At 41.3% G+C, this 27,915-nt stretch overlaps 1 protein-coding gene across 3 annotated transcripts; it reads left to right on the top strand.

Annotated features, from left to right (window-relative positions):
* The first annotated feature begins 55 nt into the window (after positions 1-55).
* Positions 56-21,516, top strand: TXLNG (taxilin gamma). Of its 3 annotated transcripts, none has more exons than XM_077343157.1 (10): positions 56-309; positions 3,949-4,261; positions 5,217-5,308; positions 7,348-7,518; positions 8,391-8,585; positions 10,632-10,751; positions 12,367-12,441; positions 13,574-13,666; positions 16,679-16,774; positions 18,089-21,516. In XM_077343157.1, the coding sequence occupies exons 1-10, from the start codon at positions 169-171 to the stop codon at positions 18,419-18,421; spliced, it is 1,629 nt and encodes a 542-aa protein (XP_077199272.1). In that variant the 5' UTR covers positions 56-168; the 3' UTR covers positions 18,422-21,516. The 3 variants fall into 3 exon arrangements, with proteins under 3 accessions (XP_077199272.1, XP_077199273.1, XP_077199274.1); XM_077343158.1 differs by lacking the exon at positions 56-309 and adding an exon at positions 428-575; XM_077343159.1 differs by lacking the exon at positions 56-309 and adding an exon at positions 2,753-2,887.
* The last annotated feature ends 6,399 nt before the right edge of the window (positions 21,517-27,915 follow it).

Genomic DNA, 27,915 nt, shown 5'->3' with positions numbered 1-27,915 from the left:
ATCCGGGCTCTGAGAGGCGGGAGCGCATGGCCGTGCTGCATTACGCGACACAAAAACCTGTCCGCTCATTGGCTCAACCGGGAATGAGGCAAACGGCCCGGCGTCCGCACGCTTACTTCCGGTGTGCGCCTAGTGCGGGCCGGCTTGTTTGGGTACTGCCGTCACAGTATGGCGGCGCGCGGAGCTCAACTCGCGTGCGGCGAAGGAAGCCGAGCGGCGGGGCCCGAGCGCAACCCGGAGCATCCGCAGGGGCCAGGCGAGGGGGAGGAAGAGGCGCCGGCCTCGGGAGCGGCGGCGGCAGGTTCTGAGGTAACTGCCCGCCGTTTCGCCCCCCTTTTCCCGGCGGGGGGCGCCCCTGCTCCACGCGGCCTCCGGCGGCCGACCGGCCGCTCAAAAGCGGGGCGCTTGGGGGGCGGGCAGACGGGGAGAGCGGCCGGCGGCGGGATCCGAAGGGTGCTCGGAGCGTTTTAGGCGCCAGGCTCTGGGGGGCGCCATCCGCGCCTCGTCCTAGTCCGCATGACTACGGAGCGAGTCCTTCAGGCACGAAGGCTCACCTGGAGGGATGTCGGCTTCAGGTATGGAGGACGGGGCCGAAGGCGGAGCTGAACCGGGGGCACAGAACTAGGGGGGCTAGGATTCCATCTCAGGGCGCTTCGAGCCGGTCCCTTAGTCTCTCCGCCCCCCCCCCCCCCCCGAAACCAAGCTCGCTGTCCTTTCCCCGCCAAGAAGGTAGGTAAGTGGTCATCGTAGTCACTTGGCGTCGTCGCAGGCAGCCAGGCGCGCTTAAGTTTCTTCTCTTCCTCGGGCTGCGCTTGGCAGTTCCCAGCCGAGTACTATATAAGAAGCTGCTTCTGAATCTCGATTGGTGGTGATTGCTCTGAGAATGTAACAAATACAAGTGACCTGCAAATTTTGATTGTTAAAACAGGAGTGAAATTTGGTAGATGGGAAATCAAGGAAAGTTCCTTGTTTTGTTTCTTCAGCAACTTGAATTTTTCAGGCCTAAACAAGCTACACAAATACCATTATGTTGACTTAATTATTTCCTTCTGAGTGTTTTTTCTTGTTTGTTTGTGTTTTAGTCACTGAAACAGGTCTGTCAACATCAACATAATATTGTTTCTGCCTACAGATTTAATGCTGTTTAATAAAATATCTTTTTAAGAGCAAGTTGTCATAATGGATAAGAGACTTGCTGTTACAGTGGCATTTCGTCACAAGGAAGATGTAATGTGATAGATATCTTTGAATGCACAAACCAGAGTGCTTTGTGTACCCTGAGTCTAGTAAAAACTCAAAATACTGCTGCAGTAGCCCAATTGTGATAAATAAATTAATTCACTTCTGTGTCCTACAAACTTGTTTCGCTAGTTGGATGTTTTTCTGCAGTGTCCTTTCCCATGTAAGCTTTCTGGTATCAATTATTGTATCCTGCCCATGGGCAGGATAAGCAGGTTCAAATTGCATTGCTCATGTGGCCAATAAATACCTACATGCTTGGGGCAGAGGGCTCTTAAAATTAGCTTTAGTCTTCCATGGAACACTTGTTCTTAAGCAAGAACAGTAGGAAGTTGATTGATACAAAATAACAGTATATGTGCTACATTCTTCTTTATATCTGTATTTCTCTTTAAAACAGTTGTCGTGAAGTATAAGGGGCAGGGAGAAAACCTAGCAGCATGTTACTTTTGCTTCAAATGCTAGCAGCCCTTTTACTGATGATATTTAGGAATAGAATCCAATGCAGAATGGAAATAAGAAACTGCCCACCAAAATGTGAAATTTTCTGGCACATGCTGCATCGGGTTAAGATGCCAATGCCCAGGGCTTTCTATACTTGGCCAATCCATACTGCAATGGGGTTCTGGTGGGAAAACACTCATTTTTCATTAATCTGTTCCACTTAATATTTCTGGTAATGCCTTGAAGGAGGAGTGCCATTCAGTGCTGTCCCACCCCTGCTTGCCTGTCTGTCCAGCGGCCAGCCAGTCGTCTTCTGTCCCCCCACTCCTGACCACCCCCTCCTCCTTCCACTTTCCTCTGAGGCTTGGGAGCTGCAGAGCCCTGCTGTGTGAGAGCTGCCCCTGCCTGTGAGTTCCTTAACAGCTGCCTGCAGCCTTTCCAGGTCTTGGGAGAAGGGGGAGGCCATCCACAGAGTTCTTCCACTCCACCCCCCTAATCTAGCACCCATTGTATTCCTGAATGCAAGGGGTTTGGCCCCTAGGTTCTCTATTATACATGTGTTACTGACAGTGGTTTCTAAAAAATAACTGATTCCCCCCCCCCCCACACACACACAGTGAAAAACTAAGCCTGTTTGTAACATGAAACAGTTTTGGGGTTTTGGGGGGGGGGCATGATGGTTCTTTTAATTTTAGGGCAATGTGGACAACAAATGCCTGTGGATTAGCATATTAGATGTTAGTATGCTTATGGGTAAAGGTGTCACTGAGTCTTTTATCCATATTTTCTGGTTGCACTGCAAAGTTTTACTCTCTTCCACTGAACTGTAATGACTGTGTCCAAACATAAATCTGTGTTTGGTGTATTATGATCCAGTGTCTACTGCATCATAATATTCCAGTCTGGCTTTGATATGTGTGAGTTTTTCCCATATTATCTGTCCCATTTTGTTTCATCTATACCCCACCTTTCTCTCTAATGGGGACTCAAAGCAGCTTACATCATTCTCCACTTTATCCCCATAACACCAGGAGGTAGATTAAGCAGAGTACGTGTGACTGCCCCATGGTCACCTAGTAAACTGCCATGGCTGAGTGGGATTTGAACATGGGTCACTCAGATCCAACTCCAGCACTCTGAACACTATATCACATTGTGGGAGATACAAAGAAACAGCAGTTTGAACTAAGCTCCATTGAACAAGGTATAATAAATATGCTGCTGGATAATGATATGTCAGATTTGTCATATTTTCAAAATCTTTGAAGCTAGAGGTTGGCTCTTAATCTCAATGCATACATTCAGTTTGCATGAGATTATTGGAAAACCAAATAGTTTTGTTGTATTTTCTACCTACTAATACTTTTGATGCTGCATGTTCAACAATACTTTTGCAATTGTACTAATTAGACTTCTTTAAATTAATATGAATTTCTCATTAGTCCAGCAAATCTGTACATCCAACAATTTGTTAGTAACCCCAGGCTGAGGTCTTTGAAGTGATATTTACATAATTGCACAGCACTGGTTCATCAATTAAGTCTTGAGTTTAATAAAAAATAATGTATGGCTGGATTCTATGAACACAGACACTAAGAAAGTCTCGAGTCTGAGGCTTATCCCATCCTTCCTCCAAGGAACTAAGGATGACACACATTAGATTCCTTTGTCCATTTTATCTTTACAGTACCCCTGTCAATCTGAGTGATCAGAACTGGCCCAAAGTCACACACGTTCATAACTACAGGATTATAAAATGGGGAAATTAAGATTTAAGCCACTGTAAGCCTTCCACATATATGTTCCATAGAATCTTTTTTTAAGGATCAGATAGGTGTGTTTCACTTTAAAGCAGTGGTAGCCAACAGAAAATTCTTACATAGGCTGCAGTTCTGTATAGTCCAGCAAAGCCCTAGGCAGTCAATGTGACCAACTAATTATTGCTTGTAAAAGAACTGTTGAATCATCTCACCTAGTTTCTGCATAATGTGAAAAGAGCTGCCTAATCCTATGCATATTAAAAATATCTTGATAGGTCACTTTCAAGTAAGGTTATTTAATTGCAGTATAAGAGGCCATGCACAACATGGTTGCACAGTGGGATGAATTATTTGTTCTCTGTTTGTAATTTGCAGTACTTTCTATACAGTGTGAATGACTTGTTAATGTCCTGTCATATGTTCTTACAAAGGCTTCTGGAATAATCTTATTTTAGATGATAATATTGTCAAAAGAGTAGCTTATGCAGTTCTTTCTTTCCTCTAGTGCTTGTTTCTTACTCCAGAAGAATCACAAATCCATAAGATTGGAAGTAGCAAGCAGGAACAGCTAATGAATAGCAAGTGTACAGAACTGAATAGAATGCTGCAGCATTCAGAAACAAATTATGATGGCACAGAAAATGCAGGTGCATTGAAGGAGGTGGAGGATTACATAGACAGAAATAGAAAGCTGTTGGGGCCTGTGTTCTGTGCTGAAGATCTGCGAGAAGAGACTCCTGGGAGAGAAGAAACCCGTATTGACCCACCGGATGGCCAGCAAGACCCAGAGGCTGAGAAAAACAAAGAGAAAACCTTAGGTATGTAGCTGTACCAGAGAAGGATAAAACTGCTGCTACAGTCTTAAGATTGAAAATAGGTCATTAGTTTATTTATAAAATATTTAGTTATTTTGTGCCTTATTCCTTTTTTTGTTACTTATTATATTTAACAGGAAAGCAGACTATAAAAGGTTTTTTTCATTTGTTGTACGGCATGTTACATTGAATTTGAATAGAAAATGATTTCTATAACCTTTTGTGAATATTTCTGCTTTATAAATATTGAGCATGATAAATAGAATCATTAAAATACATTAAAACATGTCTTTAAAATTATACTGGGCTGGATCCTGCAGACCATCACCAGAAGATAATCATTATGATAGATCTTTCACCTTCCACTGGCATCCCCAATTACCCTGGAAGGCCAGTACTCTGTTGGGAGACAAAATGCCACTAGCTGAAGATGAGAAGCCAGCCAAAATTGTTCCTCTTTCACCTATGGAAAGCTTGATCCTCTGTATTTCTGCCATCTGGGGAATGAATAGTTGTAATGCTGTCTGATTTTCCCCTATGCTGTGCAACCCTTCATGTGTTGAGGTACTTTGCCTCCAAGATCCCCCTGATCCCCCAGCATTGTCTCGGTGTCAGGGAGAGATGGAAGGCAAGGCAAGACAATACCTGCTTCCACTTGAAATCTGTAGGATTCAACCCGTTGTTAGCCTGCAACTGTTGTAGTGTGCTTTTTTTCATCCTGTATTTTATTCGTGGCTTTGCAAGACCTTTATTTATGTCCTGTATCAAAGTTTGGGGTTTTTTGTTTTGTTTGTTTTATATTGTTTTATTGTTTTTTATTGTTGATATTTGTGCGGTAATTTGCAATACTTTAGAAATTGTAAATAATAAATTAATTCCTGTACTGAAACTTATCAGAGCCAAACTGTTGGTGTTAATTAATTAAAGTATTTTTTAAATTTTTCTGGATCATCCATAGGAAAAGAAGTATTATTACTAATGCAGGCTTTAAATACTCTTGCTACTCCGGAAGAAAAACTGGCAGCACTCTGCAAGAAATATGCTGATTTGGTATGTGCCACAATACAAGTCAAGAGCTTTTAATAGTAAAGATATATGTAGCACAGGAGCTGCACAGCTTCAAACATTCATAGCTTTAGTAGAAGTGGAGTGAAACATTTTCTATGAAGAATTAAATTAAAACAACTAAATTGGTAAAACACTGAGTATGTATGAATGAATTTACATGTACATGAATTCTTTTGACTGTTTATCATAAAGTTGTGGGGGATCAGTATTTTAGTTAATGAAATAAAAGTTGGAGATTGTACCGTATATACTCACATATAAGCCGAGGCGCCTAATTTTACGACAAAATCTGGGCAGACTTATTGATTCACATATAAGCCGAGGCTGGGAAATGCTCCATGATCACAGGCTCTCCCATCCAGCATTGCCATTCCTTTTGCCATTGAAGACAAGAGGAAAAAAAATCAAGAGTCCCTCAGTCAAACCATTGATGTCCTACAAGCTGCCAGAGCAAGCTCAGCTTGCAGTACACATTTGCAAAAGGCAATGCAACGATTGGCTGGCTGGAGCAGGCTTTTATTTCAATTACCTGCCTATAAGCCAAGGTTGGCTTTTTCAATGTGAAAAAAGGTGCTGAAAAACTAGGCTTATGTGCGAGTATAATAGGGTATATTAACAGTGTTTTTGAATATGACAATAAAACTGTATTGTTTCCTGTTTTCTAACTGAACTATACAAGAAATACAGTGTTCACATATGCTTTTGTCTAGATCAGCCTTTTTCAACCTTTTGACTGGAGGGGCTCCTGAAATAAATTTTCAGGCTTTGAGGATCCCTGGAATTGATGTCAGCTGGCCATGCTTCTGCCATGCCCCCAGGAAGTGGCATAGCAACCTACAGCCTCCGCCCTTCTTTCATTCCTTTTCCTCACCTTTATTACTGCTATTGTGGCTTTGTCTCATATAGGCCGGAAAGAAGGGCAGGAGCTGAGAAGACAGCCCAGACACCCCATACGATGCCACAACCTGCTCCCCCCCTCCCTTTTGATTTTTACATCCATAGACTACCCACCAAGCCCTCTGAGTGGAGGCAGCCAGTTTACAAGCTTTTGGCCAAGTCCATTTATCCAGGGGGTGAAAGGCCATGGACCCCCCCCCCCTGTTGGGAATCTCTGGTCTAGATAGTATAGGCTTAACTTCAAAGAGTGGCTATGATACACAAGCCAGGTTCAAATGCAATGTTGACTGTACTGATATCATAGGCAGAAAAGTGCATTCCCCATAAAGTGAAGAATTGTGCTCAGAACTCTTCTTTTATATCATTGACATATATTCTGATGGCTATAGACTGTATTAGCTGTATTTTAAAAAATGCTCAGTGTATTGAAGACCTCACAATAGGTAATTCTGACGTTAGAAAGTAGCCTCAGAGATATCTTTATTAATTCCTGACATGTTGCATAGTAGCATGTTTCCCAGTGGTTGTTGCCATGCCTGATGCCAGTGATTCCTCCCTAAAAGATCCCTATCTCCTCCATATGCCTTTTACTTACAGAAACAGGACTTCAACTGGCAATGTTGTTGTTGGCTAGCAAAGGCCACAAAGCATATTTGTTTGTTTTTATAAAGATACAGGTGGTTATTTTATTATTTGGGGAGTTTATTCCCCCAGATCCTTGTTCCATGCTAGTTTATGGCTTCCGCAAAGTCCTTGGTTGCAACTCCACTAGAATGCTATAATAAATCAAGTGTTGTGATTATAAAGATATGAATGACAGTGACCAATTTGTTCAAAATAGTATTCTTGGAGTTGTTGCACTTCAGGATTTAGAAATAGCTAAGACAATATAATGGATATCTGGGAAATATTGAAGCTCTTAGCCACACTTTGTGGCAGGACTTAGCAGTGGTCCTTTTTAATCGTGAGGTTTTAGCTGTACTGATAATGAAGTCCAGGCCATATTTTGTAGTTGTTAATGTACATTTTTTAAAATCTGATCAGCTACTGGATATCTTTTGGGTTTAAATAATTGGGTACCAAATAATTGGGCTTTTTACTTCTCTTTATTTCTATTTATTTAGTTGGAGGAAAGCAGAAATGTTCAACGGCAGATGAAGGTACTGCAGAAGAAGCAGGCTCAAGTTGTGAAGGAGAAAGTTCACTTGCAGAGTGAGCATAGCAAGGCTATCCTAGCACGCAGCAAACTGGAATCTCTCTGTCGTGAACTTCAGCGCCATAATAAAACTATAAAGGTCAGTTTGAGATGTTGAATACTCTTAAAAGTTTATAGTAGGGGTTCCCAAACTTTTGGAGCCTGCAGCCATCTTAGGAATTCTAATACAAAATGGCTGCTGCAGGTTACCTTCAGTTAAACCATGAAGGCCCTTATGATGTGGTGGCAGCTGCTGCCAAAGCAAGGTATTTAAGAATCTACAAAGCCAATCAAATCTCCAGTGCTCAATAAGAAGCCTTGCTGAGCAAAAGGCCCACATAGCCCTGCTCACTTTCTAAAAATACTTGGCGGATGCCAGAGAAGGTGCTGGTGGGTCCTGTGGTGACCATGGGCACCATGTTTGGAACCCCTGGTGACATGTAGCTTTCTATTGTTTATTTCAGTTAATGTAAAGTGTACAATACACAATAAATTCAAATGAAAATTTAAAAATGGTACTTTCTAAAAGCTTTCTGGTTGCAAAAAAATTGCCTGATCTTCAGAATATATTAAACAAAAAAACAGAAGAGAACTGGAAAAGAATGGAAATGCAGAGTACTTGCCATTTGGTTCATGGGAGTAGTTGATTACAGAGAAGACTGTTTATACTTTAGCAGTTATCTGAAATCAACCTTTTTTCAAATGAAGTGATGACTAGAGCAGTACCAGTACCCCACCCACACACCCCTGTTAAAGCCCATAACCCCAGTTTCTACATTAAGAAGCTGTAGCCTGCTCCATGTTGATCATGCTTTAGCTGAAGCTAGAAAGAATAGTGAAAGTATTGTTCATTATTGTCTAGCAATTGGATTGTCATGCTAAGATGAAGCCTGGGTCATCTGTACATGACTAAAAGTTAGTTGGAAAGACCATGTTTGTGAAAGCATTTTGTTGAATCTTTTTGGGTAAAAGGAAGAGAACATGCAGCAAGCTCGTGAAGAGGAGGAGAGGCGTAAAGAAGCAACTGCACACTTCCAGATCACGCTGAATGAAATTCAGGCTCAGCTGGAGCAGCATGGCATACACAATGCAAAACTGCGCCAAGAGAATATTGAGTTGGGGGAGAAACTGAAGAAACTTGTGGAACAGTATGCACTGAGAGAAGAAGTAAGTTATCTGTGCCTTATCCCATGGTTTCCCAACCTGTGGGTCTGGATCTAAAAGTGGGTCACAAAGCCTCTGAAAGTGAGTTGTAGGCCAGTCACTACAATGGTCACCCCTGCCTTTTAATTGCTCTCTTTCATATTTTGGTAACTAAGATCTGACCTTGGAAGTGGTATCTTCCATATCATCCATTAATTGGTTTTTTTTTCTTTACTGCATGTACGTATTGATCAAGCAAAACATGTCTTGATGTTTACTAGAGTGATTTTTTTTGAGAATCTTAGGAAAGGGGGGGTTAAACACAGTAATAGAGAGGAGGACATACTGCTTTGTATGTGTTTTGCACATCTTGTGGAATTCAGCACCGGTTGAAGATTTTATCCTGTTTAAAAAACACCATAGTGTTTTTTTATTAGGACCAACCAAAACATAACAATGTAAGCTTCTCATCAGATAAGAATACTTTAAAGGGAGAGAGGTGATGTTTCAGACTCTGATAATGCAGTCTTTTCTCTGCATCCTACATAAAATGTTAGGCAGATTCAAACAGAGAAAGAATCAATGTAGATGACTTAATATATTCTAATACAGGGGTAGTCAAACTGCGACTCTCCAGATGTCCATGGACTACAATTCCCATGAGCCCCTGCCAGTGACTACCCCTGTTCTAATACTTAAATCTAGTTGTTGGAACTGTGAACAGGAAAGACAGATATTTCTACAAACCTGAAGAAGGCCGTAGGTTTGCAGGAAAATGTGAAATCTAAAACAATACAGTGAGCAGCTTAAAAAAACAAGAAATGATAAAATGAGTGGCTGTTGCTAGGCAACTACAGTATTCCAGGCTTCTGTTTCTGTCGGTAAAAAGGCAGGGGAAGTGGGCAGGGCCCTTTCCAGCCTTGTTTGGCCTTTGAGGGGGAAAATCATTGAGGCCAGGCTTGGCTAGGAATGCTAGCTCCAAGTTGGAAAATTGCTGGAAATTTTGGGGTAGAGTCTAAAGAGAGCATGATTTAAATGGTGAAGAGGCCTCAGTCAAATATAATGCCATAAGATTCTCACCATCCAAAGCAGTAATTTCCTCTACAGGGGACAAATCTCTGTTCTCTGGAGTTCAGTAGTCGTTCTGGGAAATCTCTTGGTCCCACTTGGAGCAACAATAGGCCTGGAAGTATTTTCTGGGTAACTTGATGCCATCTGACTTGCATGACTGTACTAGGCCTGACTACTATCCTATGAAAGCCAATGTGGTGTAGTGGTTACAGCTTCAGAGTAGGATCTGTGAAACCCATGTTCGAATGTCCATCTTGCTATGGTAGCTCACTGGGTGATTTTGGATCAGTCACATACTTCAAGCCTAACCTACCTCACAGAGAAGAGACTAATGTAAGCTGTTTTTGTCCCTGCTGTGGAAAAAAGTGGGGAATAGAAATAAATAAAGAATAAATGTAGTATAAATGTAGAATAAATGTAAAATAAAGAATAAAAAAATGGGGATTGCCAAGAGGAGGGACAGATGTTAGGAATTTCCTAGAAATTGTGGGGATTAGCCTGGGGAGGGTCGGGTTTGAAGAGGGGAAGAATCTCTGCTGAGGTTGTCTCCCATCCCAGACCTCACCCTGCCCAGGCTCCACACTCAGTCTCCAGGGATTTCCCAGCCTGATCTCTGTAACTGGAAAATCTATTGTGATTCCACCCTTTACCCAGCCCTAGAAGGAGAGAAGGAAGTAGGAAAAATGGAGAGAAAGGTAAAGAGGAAACCGTGGGAGAAGTGAGATGTCTCCCATGAGCCCACTTGTTTCCAATTACTTTTTACTACCGATCCTCTAGTATCCAGTCCTGTAACTGTCTCAGAATTGATGCTTGAGTGTCTTAAATGCTATCTCTGAACATGCTTAGGGGGATCTCCATTTTTAAAACCTGTCTTCAGGAGCTCTTATTATCTATAGCCTTGTCTAGGCTTTTTCCTGGTGCCTCTACTATAGGGTTTTATTCCTGGTTAGGTCTTTGTCACGTCTAGCTTGAAGCTCTAATATCCTTTTTTTTCTCTAGCATATGGACAAAGTCTTCAAGCATAAGGAACTACAACAGCAACTGGTGGATGCTAAACTTCAGCAAACAACACAGCTCATAAAAGAAGCTGAAGAAAAGCATCAGAGGGAAAGGGAGTTTGTAAGTGTATCTCGTCCTAAGCTGAATCTGGTCCTGACTGTATCCTTTCACTCTGCTAAGGGTAGTATATTATTCCATTAGCAAAACCAGGTCTTTGGCCAACAGAACAACTTCTTGTATCGATAGGATGTGTCTTGAACCAACAGAACACACCGCTCTAAACTGAGCTGAGCAACACAGTAGGATTGCAGCCCTATGAATCTGGAACAAGTAATTTCCCCTGTGTTAGAACTCTAACACTTGTTCTAACACAAGTTGGAAATTGCTTTATTTGAATATTTCTGGGTGGTATTTATGCACACTGGCTTATTTCAACACTAGGTGTTCCTGTGAAATGCCTCATCTCCTCCAAAAACAAGATTTCAGGAGAGGACATTTTAGGAAACTGTGCTCTGTGGCAGGAGTGGAAAAACACTGACTCCAGATATCCCTGGGCCACAGTTACCATGAGCCCCTGCCAGCTGGAGAGCCAGCTCGTGTTGTATAAGCCCCACTGGGAAGGGGGAATTCAAATTGTTGGATAAATTTGTAGCAGTGGAATTTGTAGTAATGCATTGCACCTATATATTTTGCCTGGTCCTGTTGCAACTTAGCAATACATGTCCATCTCAGTAATGCTTAGTCTTGCTCTTAAACTATTTTGTTTTTGTGTTTGTTGGAGGCAAAGGATTGAATGTGCAGGGCTGTGAGTGGAACTCCACTTTCAGAAGAGTTGTTACAACCTTGCTGTTGTTGCTCCAGCCTCACGTGCCTTCCATAACCCAGCTTCTGATAGTTTGGGAGCCATGAGGAATATGGTGCTGCTCCCACAACAACATAGCGAAGGGATGCCTGTTCATTCCTTTTATACAACATCCCCTGTAAGCTGGGGAAGGGGGGACCTTGGAGTAGGAGGGGCTGAACATAACCATCATTTAAAAATGGTAAAACTCCATTTCAGCAGCTTAGCTCCACTTGTTCTCTGGCTGCCAATCAAATATAGGCTTGTTAAATCTTGACTGCGTGGATGGCTGTCAGTTTTATGACTGCAAAGATGTTAGACATACTGTTTTTATTGACGAATATGAAATGAACTTAAAAACATTTAAATGAAGATTCTCTCACTGCTAAAAGCAAAAAGATGCCATTTTAAGTGAAAGGTAAAAATTGTTGTAAAATATACACGTTTCAGGTACTCTTTCCAGTGACTTGCAGTGTTTTCTCAGGCATGTTATTTCAGTCTAAACCCACTGAAATCAGTAGACTTAAGAGTGTTATATCTCTGCTTTAAGATTGCCCTGTTAAGTAAAACCCAACTAGTGTGTGCAACTGCTGAAAGAAACTGAGGCAGTTATTGAAACAAATACTTGTTTATGAAACATTTCATCTTGAACAGAGTTGGATACATTTGTAAATGTTTATCTTGTTCCACTTTTACGTATTTGAACACTTTGGATAGAATTTTAGAATGAAGAGAGCGTGTCAGTTCAATATATAAATTTAATGTGAAATTTTTGTTTATAAATAACTTTGAAATAAACTTGTTTTTAACATAGTCAGAATATGAAAATGTACATGATACATTGGCAGATATTCTTAAGATGCTATAGAGAGAATAATATTTGTTTTTCTTTAGTTCCTAAAAGAAGCTACTGAGTCCAGACACAAATGTGAACAGATGAAACAACAAGAAGCCCAATTAAAGCAGCAGGTAAACTAAAGTTTTCCAGTACATGCTAGCTATATTGGCATGCTAGTTGACTAAATGGCTTTTCCTGTTGCCATTAGGAATGCCTTCTGAAACTTAAATTAAGAAAATATTCTAATAAACCAATTACAGAAAACTGGACAGTTTATATTTAAGCTTTTCCATCATGTTCAGTCCTATCTCCTTTGGGTAATATTGGTAATATTCTGTGTCACTGAATGCTGGTATTTGTGACAAATTGATATGACCATTAGTAGTCTAGGACAGCGGTCCCCAAGCTTCTTGAGGTCGAGGACCGCCTCCAGGGGTGGAGGAGAGCCAGGCGCCGCGCATGCGTGGCAGCTGCGCATAAACACGCATGTGCAGTTGCAGTGCATGCATGTTTCTGCCACCAGGGGCGCTAACGCGCATGTGCAAAGTTGCCGCATGTGCGCGTTTTTGCCAGCACACGCACATTTTGTCGCTGGCGTGCCAGCGGCCGCTCCTGCCTCTTCCCCCCCCCCCCTCTCAGCGTGTAGCTAGCCGGGCTGCGAGTGAAGCAGCCACTTCGCTCGTGGCCTTCGGGCCACGGACTGGGGCTTGAGGACCCCCGGTCTAGGACATGTAGTCATTCAAATAACACAGGGTAGCATTTTAGGCTGGGTGCTGAGACTGTTGAAACCCATTCTCATCTGACTAGATTCCTGGCTGCTCAGCTATATCATGCTAAACAAGTCACCAAAATTATGCTTTCCGTTTGATCCTGTTTTCAAAGTCAGTGTAAACCTCTGTTATGAGGCAGCAACGTTTCGTATTATGGCAAAACTCATATAATACATTGTATTTAGCATTCAGCTTGCTTTAGGCCTACTTAAATTAATTCAGAAATACAATTTGTCTTTCAGTCTAGATTTCTAGCATTGAATCAGAAATACAGTTTGTCTTGTAGTCTGGTTTTCAAGCACTGACTCGGTGATGATAGAATTTATTTTAAGGATTCTGATGAAAATGTGAAGTCACTGTCAAATTTGAAATCTTGACATTGCCTCAGACATGCATTAATTTTTAAGATGGTGCTGAGAATAAGTGTATTGGTGGTTAACCTACCTGGATATAATCAGATAGTACAGAGCACTTAAGTACTGTTTCCCTTTAGCTTTCTCTTTACATGGACAAATTTGAAGAGTTCCAGACAACAATGGCAAAGAGTAATGAGCTTTTCACAACTTTCAGACAAGAGATGGAAAAGGTATGTAAGCGACAAGCCTTTTTTACCTACCTCATTTCACTGTTGAAGAATTTGAAGTTATCTGATTTTAGCCAACTGTTAAATGTATATCAGTAAACCCTATCTGAAATATTTATTTCCATTCAGAAGATGGAAATTCAGTCTCTTCTTTTGAACAGTAAGCAAAAAAAAGTTAGCTTTCCCTGCTGATTTTAAAAAAATCTTAAACAATGGATTGTAGTGGTTTGATAATTAAACTGAAATAAATAAGAATTCTGTGGCCCCTTAAGTCTAACAGTATATTCCAGCATAAATTTTTGTGGACTAGAGCCTACTTGTTCCATAGAAAGAGTAATGCCATACAACCGTCAAGTGGCCATAAAATTCAGGAAGTACAGTGTGAAATATGCTTCCCCACTTCTGTCATTCCACAAAATTTGCAAAACAGAAATATTCAGGAGGTATTTTCATAAAGAGATTAGGACACAGTGGAAAGCAGCAATCCAGGAAAGCGCTGTTTTTGTGGAGAAGGATTTTAGTCCATTGGAATGATTATTCTAGCCATTATTTTGCTTTTATTACATTGCCTTCTGCCTATGTGATTCCATTACGCCTTGCATACTAAATCTGTAGTTCTACTATAATTGCCTTGTTCTTACACTGCATTGGGTTCTATGTTGTAATCGGTCTTGAGTTTTAGAACAATGGGGTGTAAGTAAAGTAAATATGATTGTGAAACCAATTTTTTAAATGAACATAGTTATGCTAAACTAGTTAACACATGTAATTGGTAAGGAGTTCCAGTTTTGCTTAAATGGATATTGAGTTAGTTAGCTGAGTTTCCAGTAGCACTTTAGAGACCAACAATGGTTTCAGGTCTCTAAGATGCTTCTGGACTCAAATCTGACATTTTACTGCAGGCCATCATGGTTACCCACTGAAATGATTTAAAACAGTCAATATCTGTGGTCAAATGAGAATCCACAATCAATTTAATGGTGGAGGTGGGAGGATAATGTGAAACCTTTTAAACCTCCCAGGTTAGCAGTTTCATGCTGAGGTCTCCTGTTTATGATTGTTGAAGAGCGGTGACTGAGGTCAGTGTCTTGGGAGATTAAAATATTCTGGTTTCTGAATATAACAGTTTTAATGGCAGTTCTGTGTCCATTTATTCTCAGCGAGGGTTTCATGAAACTCAGGGGTTACTTGATGGTCCTGGAAGGGTTTCCTGAATGGGGCGGGGGGGGGAGTTAATTGATTTTTTATGTATCTTAAATTTGCTAAACTTTTTCCATGGTATGACCCTGTTTAAGGCACTGAAGAAGAAGAGTTGGTTCTTATATGCCACTTATATGCCAAAGGAGGCTCAAAGCGGCTTACAGTCGCCTTCCCATTCCTCTCAGTTTAAGGCACTGAAGCAAATGCAAGTCCAACATAGTGTATGGCATCATAGGTTGCATATTTCCATGATGATGTGCAGGAAAAAAACTGTCGACTCGGGCTGATGGTGGGATGGAAATTGTGTAGGGAAGGGAGGCATATAAATACAAAAACAAATAAATAATTGAAGTCTGTGTGGTGGAAACTTGTTTCTTTCCAAATGTCCTCATGATAAAAACACTGAGAAATCTCATGTACGTGGGAGATGTTAGCATATAGGAGCTGAGGACACAGTGCTGCAAAGCATTAATATTTTGACATACCGTGGGGTAAATGTGATATCAGTGGCTGTGTCATTAAAATGTAAGATTCACCCTGTTGCCTAATCTGAACTAATGACCAATAAGGACCAAGTGACAACATTTAATAGCAAAATGTATGCCAATGACGGGCCACCCCAGTTTTAGCAGTCCAGTGTATGTTAGTAAAGTATGGATGGTTCCTGGGTTGTGTCCAGATTTGTTCTGATGTAGACCTGGGTAATTCTTTACTATTCTTTGAGTCTGAGGATATTGGCTTGTAAAATGCAGTCTGGGACAGTGGGCTCATCCTCCCAATGACAGCCTTTCTGATTATGATGTCAGATTTCTTTTGCACAGTTGAGATTTATGTCGTAAGCAGTGTTATGTGCTGGTTCCTTTGGCCCAGGCACTGCAACTAGGCATCCTGTGTTTTAAAAAAATCCAGTGTGGCTTCACAGCAATCAGGTCCAAGTGAAATTCTTCTCTCCTTGATACTAGGAGGCTGACAGCTGAAAGTGGATTGTTGATTGGCAGCCGTTTGTCAGTGGTTGGATTAGTGGTATGCTGGACTGTGTGGTACTGTCCATCGGTGCACTGTTCAGTGGTCTAGGACATGTAGTCATTCAAATAACACAATATGGAATAGATCTCCAGGTCACAGCATGATTTTTAATGTGTGTACCTAGTGGGAGAGAAGTACAGTCCCCATGAAAGCTTGATGGACCAGAATCAGCCCAGCGAGTGATTTTTTTTTTGTTTTTAAGTGATATTGTATCAATTGGCTGCTGTATTTTAAAGAATTTTCTATATGCTGCTTTGGATCTCTTTGTGAAGAGAGTAGCATCAAACTTCCTTAAATAAGAGATTTCTGCTTCTCTCGGTGCTACATGACATGTACCATCTGTAAGGTTAAAAGATTTATTGCATATTATTGTCCTTCAACAAAATAATAAAGATCCAACTGCTGAATTGAGATTCATTTGGAGGTTTTGCACTGTCTTGGAATTTGGGATTTTTATCTCCCTTTAATTGTTATCTACCTTAACAAAACCTGAGACTTTTCATTCATTACAGACACTTACTAGCTTGGCATAACTGGTGAATGGTATTTATTGTCTCAATTAGATTTTGATTTTTACATCTCTACATTTCAGTTTCTATTTCTTGCATTCCTGGTTCCTTGACTCTGCTGTGTGTTTACAGTTCATTTTTGCTGCAGCAGATTAATGTGACTACTCCCTTTGAGTCTGAGAAATAAGGGACTGGGGGAGCTATAAGGGGAGAAGTGTTTGTTGTCAGGTAGGGTTGAAAAAGCAATGTTGTTTAGCATGACTGTTAAATTTAATTTCAGATGACCAAGAAGATTAAAAAACTGGAAAAAGAGACAATAGTTTGGCGTACAAAATGGGAAAACAACAACAAAGCTCTTCTGCAGATGGCTGAAGAAGTGAGTGTTGGTTTTGAATCTCTTACAGATTTATTTATTTATTACATTTGTATCCTGCCCTCCCCCAAGGCTCAAGGCAGTTCACATAGGAGGAAAACAAAGAACTGTACATCAAACTGTGACTATATCAAATAAGGTAACAGTAATAATAAAAACAACAGAGAAAATAACATTCTAACAATAAACAGTAAACAATCTTAACAGGCCCATGCTTGATCAGCATATGGGTTCAAGGGAGGTAGATTCGGGGGCCCAGTCAATGTTGGCTTTGGTTGACCTCAACCAAATGCCTGGTGGAGCTCCTCTTTGCAGGTCCTGAAGAACTCTTTTAGTTCCTTCAGGGCCCTGATCTCTGGGAGGTCGTTCCAGCAGGTGGGGGCCATGACAGAGAAGGCTCTGGTAATGGTTGAGGTCAAGCGGACTTCCTTGGGGCCAAGGCTCACTAACCGGTTGGAGGTGGTTGAGTGCAGAGCTCTTTGAGGGGCGTAAGCAGTTCATTTAACTTCATAGTCTGTGATAAACACACCGAGGCTTGCCGTTCTCTGCCCAGTCATTGAACTCACTAAGTGCTGCTTGTACTAGAATGTCAGAGAAAAACTTTAGATTTCTCAGCAAATAATACACTTACTGACATTACTCTTTCAGATATAGAAACATTGCATTGGTGAGTGTGAATTGACCGTTACATGAAATAAGCTGTGGGCCCTGCAGGAATTACCAGCATTCCACAGGGCCTGTAAAACTGAGCTCTTCTGCCAGGTCTATGCGCATGGGATATCATTGGAATCACCCTAGGAAGATACTGCCACCCTATTTGCAGATCATAGTATTAGTGGCTATTGCGTACTGTAAAGGCTGTCTGGCCCGCAATGGCACAGTCATCCACTTGGGGAGAGGGGATGAGATTTTGTACAACCAAGTTTTTTTGTTAAGGTGTTTTTAAAATCAACCACGTTGGAAGGCTATATAAGAGCTCTCTTTGCCTGGACTGCTTTCACTGCAGACTCCAGTCATTGTGGATAACAGTTTATTTGTCTTGAAATCACTTCTGAATGTCAGAGAATGAGCATGACTTACCTAACTAGAAGTAAGGTTTGTGTCCTGCAAACAAATATGTTAAACAATAATTGGGAGAGGAAGATGGATTTGGTTTGCTCAGAAGCACTAAATGGGCATCCTGAGAAGGCTCGCTAGAAGAAGCTGCTTGTGCTAAGTTGTAAACTTAACCTTATTTTCAGTTTGTTTCTAATGCTACTGAAAAGTTACATTACATGAAAGTCACTCTTGTCCGTGTGTTATTTTTATTTACTGCAGAAAACAGTTAAAGATAAAGAATATAAAGGCTTTCAAATAAAACTGGAGCGTTTGGAAAAGCTGTGTAGAGCTCTTCAAACAGAGAGGAATGAGCTGAATGAGAAGGTGGAAGTCCTTAAAGAACAGGTTTCTGTAAGGGAAGCGGATGTTGATCTAGCCGTGCATGTGTTGCAGTCATGCACGCTCAATTCTCATGAGAAGCTGGGAGTTTCTACCAATGGAGCGCAAGAAGGAATCCAACCCGATCCTGAGTTGAGAGTGGCAACTGACGGAAAGAGTTCTGAAAAAACTGTCTGCCTAGATTCCATTCCTACCACAGATTTTGTTGACTAAAGTGTAAACACTGTATTGAGAGATATATTTTGTGTATAACTTTAACTGGTGGTGGTAACTATTAGTTTTGTGGTGAAAATTTTCTTACTTTTTCTACCATATCTGTATTTTCTTAGAACAACAGAACTTGCCTGATACAGGAAGCTGCGTAGCGGCTATTGAATAGCTTATCTATAAATTTTCCACAACTGTGTTGCACATCTGCCTCATTTTTGTTTTTGTTTTTTTTTTTTGTTTTTTTTGGAACAACCCTATTGTAAAGGATGCATGCATATTCCTTCCTTCTGACCCCAGATTGTTAACCAGACTCATACACAGATTTGACATCATGTCAGGAATAACTGGTTTGGAAAGGCAGCAACTTGCTTCTGTTATGTGAATTAAGGTTTTGTATCCAGTTGTAATTACCAAATAAGGTAGTAAGCTATAGGTGAACAGAACCAGTGGAAAATTCTGCTCCCTGAATTCATATTCATTCCTACAAACAAAACAAACAATCATACAGGGTTTAGTGTAGCTGCAGTCTTGTCTATTGCTTTGAAATATATGTAATTTTGCGACTGGAAAAACAGGGTTTACAACCATCTTTCATTATTTCTCAGGATTGACCCCCACAGGGTTAATTCATAGATAAGGTGACCGCTGTCCTACCTCTTATAAAGTGAATAAAAGAGGCAGATAGCTGCAGAGGCACTCAGATTTGATGTGGGCAAACCACCAATTAGAACCAAGTTACATTGTAAGCGCCCTGCCCCCCAACTTCAGATGAGAACATCTCTTAACAATTGTAATTTGAAGCATGCTGACCATAAATGTGTGCCTGGAGTTGCCATTTGGTTATTACTTATCCTATGAAGTAGTAGCCGTGTGCTCTCAAAACAGCTGGGGATTGGGTTGGTGGTTAACTTAGTATTGGTACTTTTTGTAGTTTTTTTCTGCTATTGTGTCTTTTTGGGAGATTGTAACACCTCCAAGACTGGGAACACGTTTTCAAGTCATGCATCTGCATATTAACAGGGATAATTCCAAATCTGGACAAGTCTTTGTGATGTTATGTTACCTAATCCTGGCGGAAGGAGTTAGAATGAATAACCTACTCTGATTTTAAATTCTTAAGTTACTGCTTTTTCTAGAATAAGGCATCTTGTTAGACAAAGCATACCAGTAAGTAAAAGTGCCTTCTGGTATCTACACGTTACCTGCTAAATTTGTTGCATCAGGTGATATTTTGACTGATGCACAGTGAGCACAGCTCCATTTTTTAAATGTTTGCCTTGTGATTAGAGTTCTGAACGTCAGCTTTCTTTGAAAAACCCCTAAAGCCCCCTTAAATATCAGTTTTAAGACAGGGACCAACAGCATGTTTACTTTGCTAGTGTAAGTATAATGCAAAGTGATCACAGCTGCTGTTAACTTCACTTGCTAGTGTTCACTTTCTAAATTGTAGTTGCTATCTTGAGATGGTTCAGACTCCTGGTACTGATTTAATCTTTGCTTTTGAGAGAGTTCTGATTCAGGCACAGAAGTGTTGGTAGGTACTCTACTTGCCTGCCCTGGCTCTTTGACAGTTTAGTTGCCAAATTACTTGAATGTTCAGGCTGCACTGAATTCTTCACCCTTTCCCTGAGATGATGTACAGTGGGATATAAATGTCTTTAAGCAAGTGAAGGTTGAGAAGAACCTTTCGAATAGTAGCTCATACCACTGATGAGCCGTGTCAGTTTTACATCTGTTGTGACCTAATTCAAGATCTGGCCAGTTGTATTTCTCCCAAGTTGCATTTGCACATTTCTATGCATTCTAAGTACAGTGAATTTGGCAAAGCTGCTGGCAGTAAGGACATGCATAGAAGGCATAAGCTCGACATTGCCAATTTTAACCACTTGGTGGCAGCAGAGATACTGGAGACAACCTTACAGTGTTATGATAGACACATCTGGCTGCTGTTGTAAGGGATAGATAGATATAGAAGCAACAGGATTTCCAGCTTGACAAGTGCAGAAAAGAACCTGAATTTATTCTCTTGATAACCAGTTAGAAATTGAATACAAATGGTGCAAGTAAATGTGATGCTTCAAAAAGTTTTTTTAAAACACGTACTTTGTTGCCCCTCTCTCTTGCCAGAATGGCATAATACTTGCCTGTCTGTAGGCGACAATAGATCTTGGATTCTGTTGCAAACCACAAACAGCTTTCAAATGTCAGTAGATGAAAAAACAGTGTAAGTATTGTGTTTAGTGATTGGGGGGGGGGGATAGGAATGATATTTTTTTGTTAACAAAATTGTGTGCATATGCAAGCCTTCCCACTTTGTCTCTCTTAAATCTAGTTAGGCTAAATTTAGTTTCCTGAATCCTTAGAGTCATTCCATACACTGACTGGAGCGAAGGTTAGTTTGGGACGAGTTCAGAACTCTGTTGTTCTGCCATACGTTGCACTGCCGTTCTCCAACAAATTTGTTCGGTGTACTTATACAAACACATGCTTTCCACAGGCAGCTGCTTTACTGTGTGTAAACCGGTAATCATGTATTTTAAAAAGAAAATTAAAGCTGTTGCTTATACCGTCCATCTCAGTATACCTTTTACAATGAATTTGCAAAAATGTGTTCAGTACTCTTGGCTACCCTATCGTGAGGTAGGGACAGTGCACAGTTGGCTGCCTAACCCCTAGAGCGTTAGACTAATCTCTTGCTGGCTGAAGTGTTCAGTCAGTAGAAGTCACCCTCTGTTTGTAACAAGGCAGCGAAGTTACAAACACAGATGCTTGGGGGCTGTATCTTCCCAATCCATTGTCCTTCCTTGATTGCACCTGGTTATGTTACAGTTCAATTCTCAGGTGTTGCAGAAAAATCTACCTCTTCAGACTATAGATGGAAATAACTGTGAAAAGTGATGCAGAAATCTAGTTTGTGCTGAACACTCTGCTTTATTTTTACAACCCATATCTGCTTTCATGGAGAAAAAAATGCTGAATGAATAGGCAGTCTTGTTTTTTGCTTTTCAGGAACATTTTGTAGAGATTTTTCACTAATGTGAATCTGAAATTTTATCTACTCCGTTCTGTATAGATTAAGTAAATATGTATGCTTAATATCCAAGAGTCCGTGTCTTTTATTCCTGTGAGCCACTTCAACAAGCATCACTGTTCAGGACTCCGCTTCTCAGGCACAAAGGGTCAAAAAAAAAAAAAAAAACCTCTGGCATGACGCAGCCAAAGAGTTGCCTTAACTGTTATGCCACCTTCCCTAAGATGAAGCATGCTGCATCTACAATCTCTTCATCTTTTAATACACTGAACAGATCAAGATGGGTAGCCGTGTTAGTCTGTAGCAGTAGAAGAGTAGCACCTCAACATTTGTGGCAGAGTATGAGCTTTCTGAAGAAGGGGCCAGTGACTCTCAAATACTCATGCTCTGGCACAAATTGGTTTAGTCTTTAAGGTGCTACTGGACTCTTGCTCTTTCCTAATTTAAATTGGCTCACAGAAAAACACTTTCGCGTATGAGGATGGCAGATCTCAGGGGAAGCACTGGCAGTCACACAGCCCCATTGGGTGCTCTGCTGAGGAACCTTGCCCTAAGGCATTCATAGCCATGAGGATCCAGTTGCTGAGATGGCCTCACCTGTGCTGGTCGGATGCCATCCAGCAGAGACAAATACAATTCAACTCCCTTGTCTGTGTGGACTGCAGGGTTCCTAAAAGCCGTCTGGGAAACCCCTGTCAGTGGTGTTGGGAAATGCCCATCTACTTGCCTACACACAGTGCTTTTGCAGCAGAGGCTGATGTGCCCGCTGCACCATCTAGTGGCAAAAGGCAGTTTGCTGTTCAAACATCCAGTCGATGAATGGCTAGGTATAACATTAATCTGTGTACTCCAGATGAAACACAATGCCTTGGATCCTGTACAAGGTCTCTGCAGGTGGAAGTGATTTCCACCAGTGGAGTGAGTCTACCTCTGCCGCTCAAAATGTTTCCCAAAATGTGGAGGGAGGGCAGATCTGCAGCGGGGTGGAACCCGCCCTTTTGTCAATGGCAATTTCCCATTGTTTCCAATCCACTGCATGTTCTTTTATTCAATATAATAATATAATTAATTTCTGGCTGGCTGCTGTCACTGCCTGGGGAATGCTGTTTCCTCTCTGAGAGTTCTCTGCCCCTCGCTGGAGGCAAATGGATTTCACTAAGCTAACCCTGCTGCTGTTAAAGGTGTCTAATGTATCATTGGTGCCTCTGTCAACAAAGTGGTGCCAGATGAGTTTGTCATTTTTAAAAACTGAAAAGAAAAAGATTTCTCCCCCTTAATGTGCAGCTGTAGCTTTGGAAGGTGTCTGCTTGCCAACCCATTTTAAGAGGACTCCTCTTAAACTTTTGTTGGTCACTGTGAAACAATGAGTGAGTGCAACACTGCAGTCTCTGATGCGACACTGGCATTGTTCTCGTTCACCTGACAACGGGAGAATTCTGAGCAAACCTTGCAAATGATGTGCATGATAAATGTGAAGGCCAGAGACTGCAGTGTGTCTTGTCTCCTGCTGTCTTTATCTTTCTAGTGGGATCATTAATGTGGGATGACATTGTCTGAGCAGGATTCAGCCATCATTTCTCTGGGGCCAGAACAAACTTGTCATGTAGGTCACACTCTGTAGTTCAATCACACATCTCTCATGATAAATAATGGGTTGTATCCTACAGTGCTGTTCACCTATGCATGATAGGGTTTTGTTAGCACAAGAGGCTCCAGCTCCCTGCTGATACCAGGGGCTCCTCCTGGCCAGGATGCCTTGGTGCCAACAGAAGACACCATCCTCAGTGAAATGATGTGGAAAGATACACGTCCTTTCTAAAATGCTATCAATAGACTGCATCATGGCAATGATCGTGCCGCCTGTTCTGATCCTTGCAAATCCTCTGCCACCATTCTGCCTTCATGGGTTCCTATACCAGGGGCTTTGTTGGCACTTTGAACAAGGGGATCCAGCTGTCAGCCACAAACTGAGAAACAGGCCTGAAATGCAAAACATCTCCTGCTCCTTAGGCCTCACATAGACACAAGTGCTTTTATGAAGAGTGACCATGAGTCAGACCTGAGAAAACTTACAGCTACCAGGAGCCTTAAAAATCAGCAGCCTTTCTGTTCCAGCCCCAGGGAATCAAGGAATGTTCAAGGAATGTCAAGCGTTCTTCTAGTTTTGCCAACCCCAAATAGTGTGGTTGTCCAAGTACATTGAAGGAGGGTTATAATGATAAATCTTGCTAAACTCTGTGATTTTAATAACAGCACACATCTGTGCGCAAACTTGTTTTTCTAAGACGAACTTCCTTTTAATACTGCACCAATCAATTAAAATAGTTTTATTTGCTGTATTTGCCGGCGTATAAGACGACTGACCGTATAAGACGACCCCCCAACATTTCCACTCAAAATATAGAGTTTGTTACATTACATTACAGTACTATGGGCCACTATGTCTATCCCGACTGAAGTGCATTCGGCGTATAGGATGACCCCCCCCCCACTTGGAGACATGTTTTTCAGGGGGGGAAAGTAGTCTTATACCCCAGCAAATACTGTAATTCCTTCCCAGTATGATAATAATTGAAAATACCAGGAAATTTTAGCCATTAAAGAGGGGGGCTGGTGCACTTGGACAACAAATATATTTATTGAAGCAAGATGTTTTGCAATTTGAAGAGAGAAATAGTTTTGAATGTTGGTGTTTAGCAGTCCTGGAGAAACCTCCCTCAATAGACATACAATGCAAATTAATATGGAACACATATATTTCTTTCATCACTGCCTGTCAAGGAATACCCATATTTGAAGTTTCTTCTTCCTATTTGAATTTCGGTATCAAGATATGTGATTCTGAACCTGCCCCCTGGGGTTGCCATTCTCCAGGTGGTGGCTGGACATCTTCCAGAATTGCTGGTCTCCAGGTGACAGAGATCAGTTCCCCTGGAGAAAATGGCTGCTTTGGCAGGTGGGCTCTGTTGCCCTTATGATACTCCCCTGAGGTCCCTCTCCAACAGGGCTGCCGAGAGTAACCATGGGCCCCTGGGAAAAGATTGATCTCCCCCCCACCCACCCATGACTCTGATCCAAACCAATCGGCACCGAGCTGCGGACTGCAGGTTGGGGACCACTGACTTAGATGACTGTTGCTATTGAGTGTGGACCAGAACACTTCTACGGCCTAGTGGGGATTTGAATCTGAGCTGCCCAGACCCTAGACTGACACTCAAACCGTGACACGACACTGGCTTTCATAAAAACAAACAGACTCAGGACCAAGCCCTATGAAGATAGGTTGAGGGACTTGGGAATGTTCAGCCTGGAGAAAAGGAGGTTGAGAGGGGACATTATAGCTCTCTTTAAGTATTTGAAAGGTTGTCACTTGGAGGAGGGCAGGATGCTGTTTCTGTTGGCTGCAGAGGAGAGGACACGCAGTAATGGGTTTAAACTACAAGTACAACGATATAGGCTAGATATCAGGAAAAAAATTTCACATTCAGAGTAGTTCAGCAGTGGAATAGGCTGCCTAAGGAGGTGGTGAACTCCCCCTCACTGGCAGTCTTCAAGCAAAGGTTAGATACACGCTTTTTTTGGATGATTTAGGATGCTTTGGGCTGATCCTGCGTAAAGCAGGGGGTTGGACTAGATGGCTTGTATGGCCCCTTCCAACTCTATGATTCTATGATTTTATGATCAATGGGCTAATCCAGCTTGGTGGAGGACCATTATCTGGAGAGCTGGATTTGATTCTCTACTTCTCCACATGCAGCCAGCTGGGTGACCTTAAGCAAGTCACAGTCCTGTTAGTACTGTTCTCACAGAGCAGGTCTGTGAGAGCTCTCTCTCAGCACCACCTACCTCACAGGGCATTAGTTGTGGAGAGAGGAAGAGAAAGTGATTGTAAGCCACTTTGAGATGCCTTTGGGTAATGCAAAGCAGGATATAAAAACCAACTCTTCTTTTAAATAAATGTTTTTATTCTTAGGTTGTACTTGTTTGCTCACTAGATTCACAGAACACTGAAAGTCCAATCAAGTAAATGCCATGTATGCCTAGTATAATAATTATGGATGTGGCTCTTCACTCTGCCTCCTTAGTGATTGTTTTCATGTCTTCTTAATAAGAGAAGCATGAGTAAACCTTGGAAACAAAGGGCAGACTTACTCCCAATGCTGCAACAACACTATTTCATTCACCCATCAGGGGATTCACCCAGAGTTAAAGAAGGCAGGTGTTGCTATCACCACATTCACTTGGGATTACAGAAGGGGGGAGGGATGAGGTTATCCCCTCCCAGCCAGCAGTACATGTCACACACAACCCTTCAAAATTTTCTAGATCTATAGTGGCAAAGGCAATATGGAGAAGCAGACAAGTGATATCAATTAAGTAAAAAATGTTTTGATTGTTTTATTGGCTGCGTTGTTCCTAAAATTCTGCTGTACAGAGAATCATTTCTACCCCTTTTGGGTTTTTGCTTAATGTTTTGCTTACAAAGGGGTGGGGGAGTAACACCACTCTGTGTGCGGGTTTGCTTTAATTTGCTCAGAGCTCTTCTAAGAGGAAATGGATTTTTACTGAAATCGCTTCCTCATTCAACTCTGAATAGCAGCCCTAAAGCTGACGGTTCTTATTTACCCGGTAATATCTAGCTGAAGGTATGAGCTAGAAAAAAGAAATGTAAAATATGCAGTATGGTGCATTTCTTTTTTCTAGCTATAGTATATTCTATATATAGTATATAGTATAGTATAGTATAGTATATATAGTATATATAGTATAGTATAGTATATATAGTATATAGTATATAGTATAGTATAGTATATAGTATATAGTATATAAAAAAAGAAATGTAAAATATGCAGTATGGTGCTGCAAACTTAAATGGACTCCGGGGAATGGTAGAGGACAGGAAGGCCTGGAGGATCATCATTGTCCATGGGGTCGCGATGGGTCGGACACGACTTCGCACATAACAACAACAAAATATGCAGTATGGTGCAGGGTCAGTTGGGTGACCATACCAGGGCAGTAACATTTCTAATGGGAAAGTAACAACCAGGGAAATATGCAGCCTTATATACAGTTATTCCTGTCTAAACCCAGTGAAATCAATGACATTAGACAAGAATAACTGCATAGGATTACACTGCACATCAGCTTAATATACTGACATGTACTTCTAAAAATTAGAAAACAGTCAAAAGGGTTTTTTTTTACAGAGTCAAAACTGTTGGGGCCAGATTCAAAGCAAAAAAAAAAAAACAATTTGGAGGGGGAAATATCCAACAGTCAGACACAAGCTCCCCTTTTCTCTATGTCTTGTCTCTTGAGGTTCAGAAAATGCTTCCCCTCCTCACTTTAGCCTTAAGACTGCAACCTCTTTTATATCTGCCTCTGTCCTGGCTTTTGAAGTTCTGCTAACATCTGTAAGGGTGCCTTAGATTTAATTCGGAGCAAGAATTCCCATGGCTCTTGAATCTGTTTTGCACTGCACATTTTCTGTCTGGGAGGGTGATATTTGTCTGCTCTGCTGCTGCTGAGTCTCTAGCTGGGTTACCAGATGTTTTGGTTTGGAGATTCCCCCTGAATAAAAGTCTACACCTGATGCACAGAACAATTTGAGTTCTATCAACATTCCAAATACATTTACAAAAGGATGTGCACTAGGTATATGTTTATGAGGAAATTTGTTTATGAGGAAATTTGGAAATGGAAAAAACAAAAACATGGCTACTGGCAAAACAGGGTTAAAGGTTTGAAAACTGGTGACCAATACATTGCAGTAAGTTATGTAACCTGCTGGACTAAGCAAAGGCAAAATGGTGCAGTGATCAGTATGTCGGTAGGGCGGAGGTATCTCTAATTCAAACCCTGGCCAGTCCACCATGATATGCATCTTTGAACAGTGACTCTGCAACTGAGGCAAGGACAAATATATGGTTTATTTTAAATATTTATATGCTGCCTTTTGGGAGAATCAGCCACTCTGACATGAGCCTCATGGAAGAAGGGTAGGATAAAAATATGATGGATAGAATGAGCTCTGAAAGATTTTAAGTTCCTAGCCTCATGTTTATCATGTTTATTAGGTGACCTTGAGAAAAATTACTACATCTTTCAACTAATGTCCTTATGAATTTAGTCTCTTTAACTTTATTGTTGGGTTCTGGCTTTAATTTGATGATGAATGGGTTAAAGGTTAACTAATAATGCATAGGTATAGTTAAACAAAACTGCTTGTGGCTGAAGGGGAAATTACTCTAGAGCCATGCTTCTGTTGTAAAAGTATCACATTTTCATAGCGGATGAAGTGGTACATAATATATCTGGAAAAATCTAATTTCAAAGGGAATTTTGTTTGTTTTGTTCTTCTGTCCCCGAAGCCAGCACTACCCACCACCCCCAAATTCAGAGCACCTCTTGTGCCCCATTTTCACTGCTTCCAATTTGATCAGTGGGGCTTTCCATCACACTG

The sequence above is a fragment of the Paroedura picta genome, chromosome 6 (assembly GCF_049243985.1).
Source record: "Paroedura picta isolate Pp20150507F chromosome 6, Ppicta_v3.0, whole genome shotgun sequence".
NCBI classification, from domain to species: Eukaryota; Metazoa; Chordata; class Lepidosauria; order Squamata; family Gekkonidae; genus Paroedura; species Paroedura picta.
The sequence above is the reverse complement of the archived record's forward strand: the minus strand, read 5'-3'. Positions and strand labels throughout refer to the sequence as shown.

Excerpts from the sequence above, each read along its gene's own strand:
- TXLNG (XM_077343157.1), top strand. The coding sequence starts at position 169 with ATGGCGGCGCGCGGAGCTCAACTCGCGTGCGGCGAAGGAAGCCGAGCG. Across the intron at positions 310-3,948 it reads CGGCGGCGGCAGGTTCTGAG|TGCTTGTTTCTTACTCCAGA; the intron begins GTAACTGCCCGC and ends TCTTTCCTCTAG. Across the intron at positions 4,262-5,216 it reads AAACAAAGAGAAAACCTTAG|GAAAAGAAGTATTATTACTA; the intron begins GTATGTAGCTGT and ends GATCATCCATAG.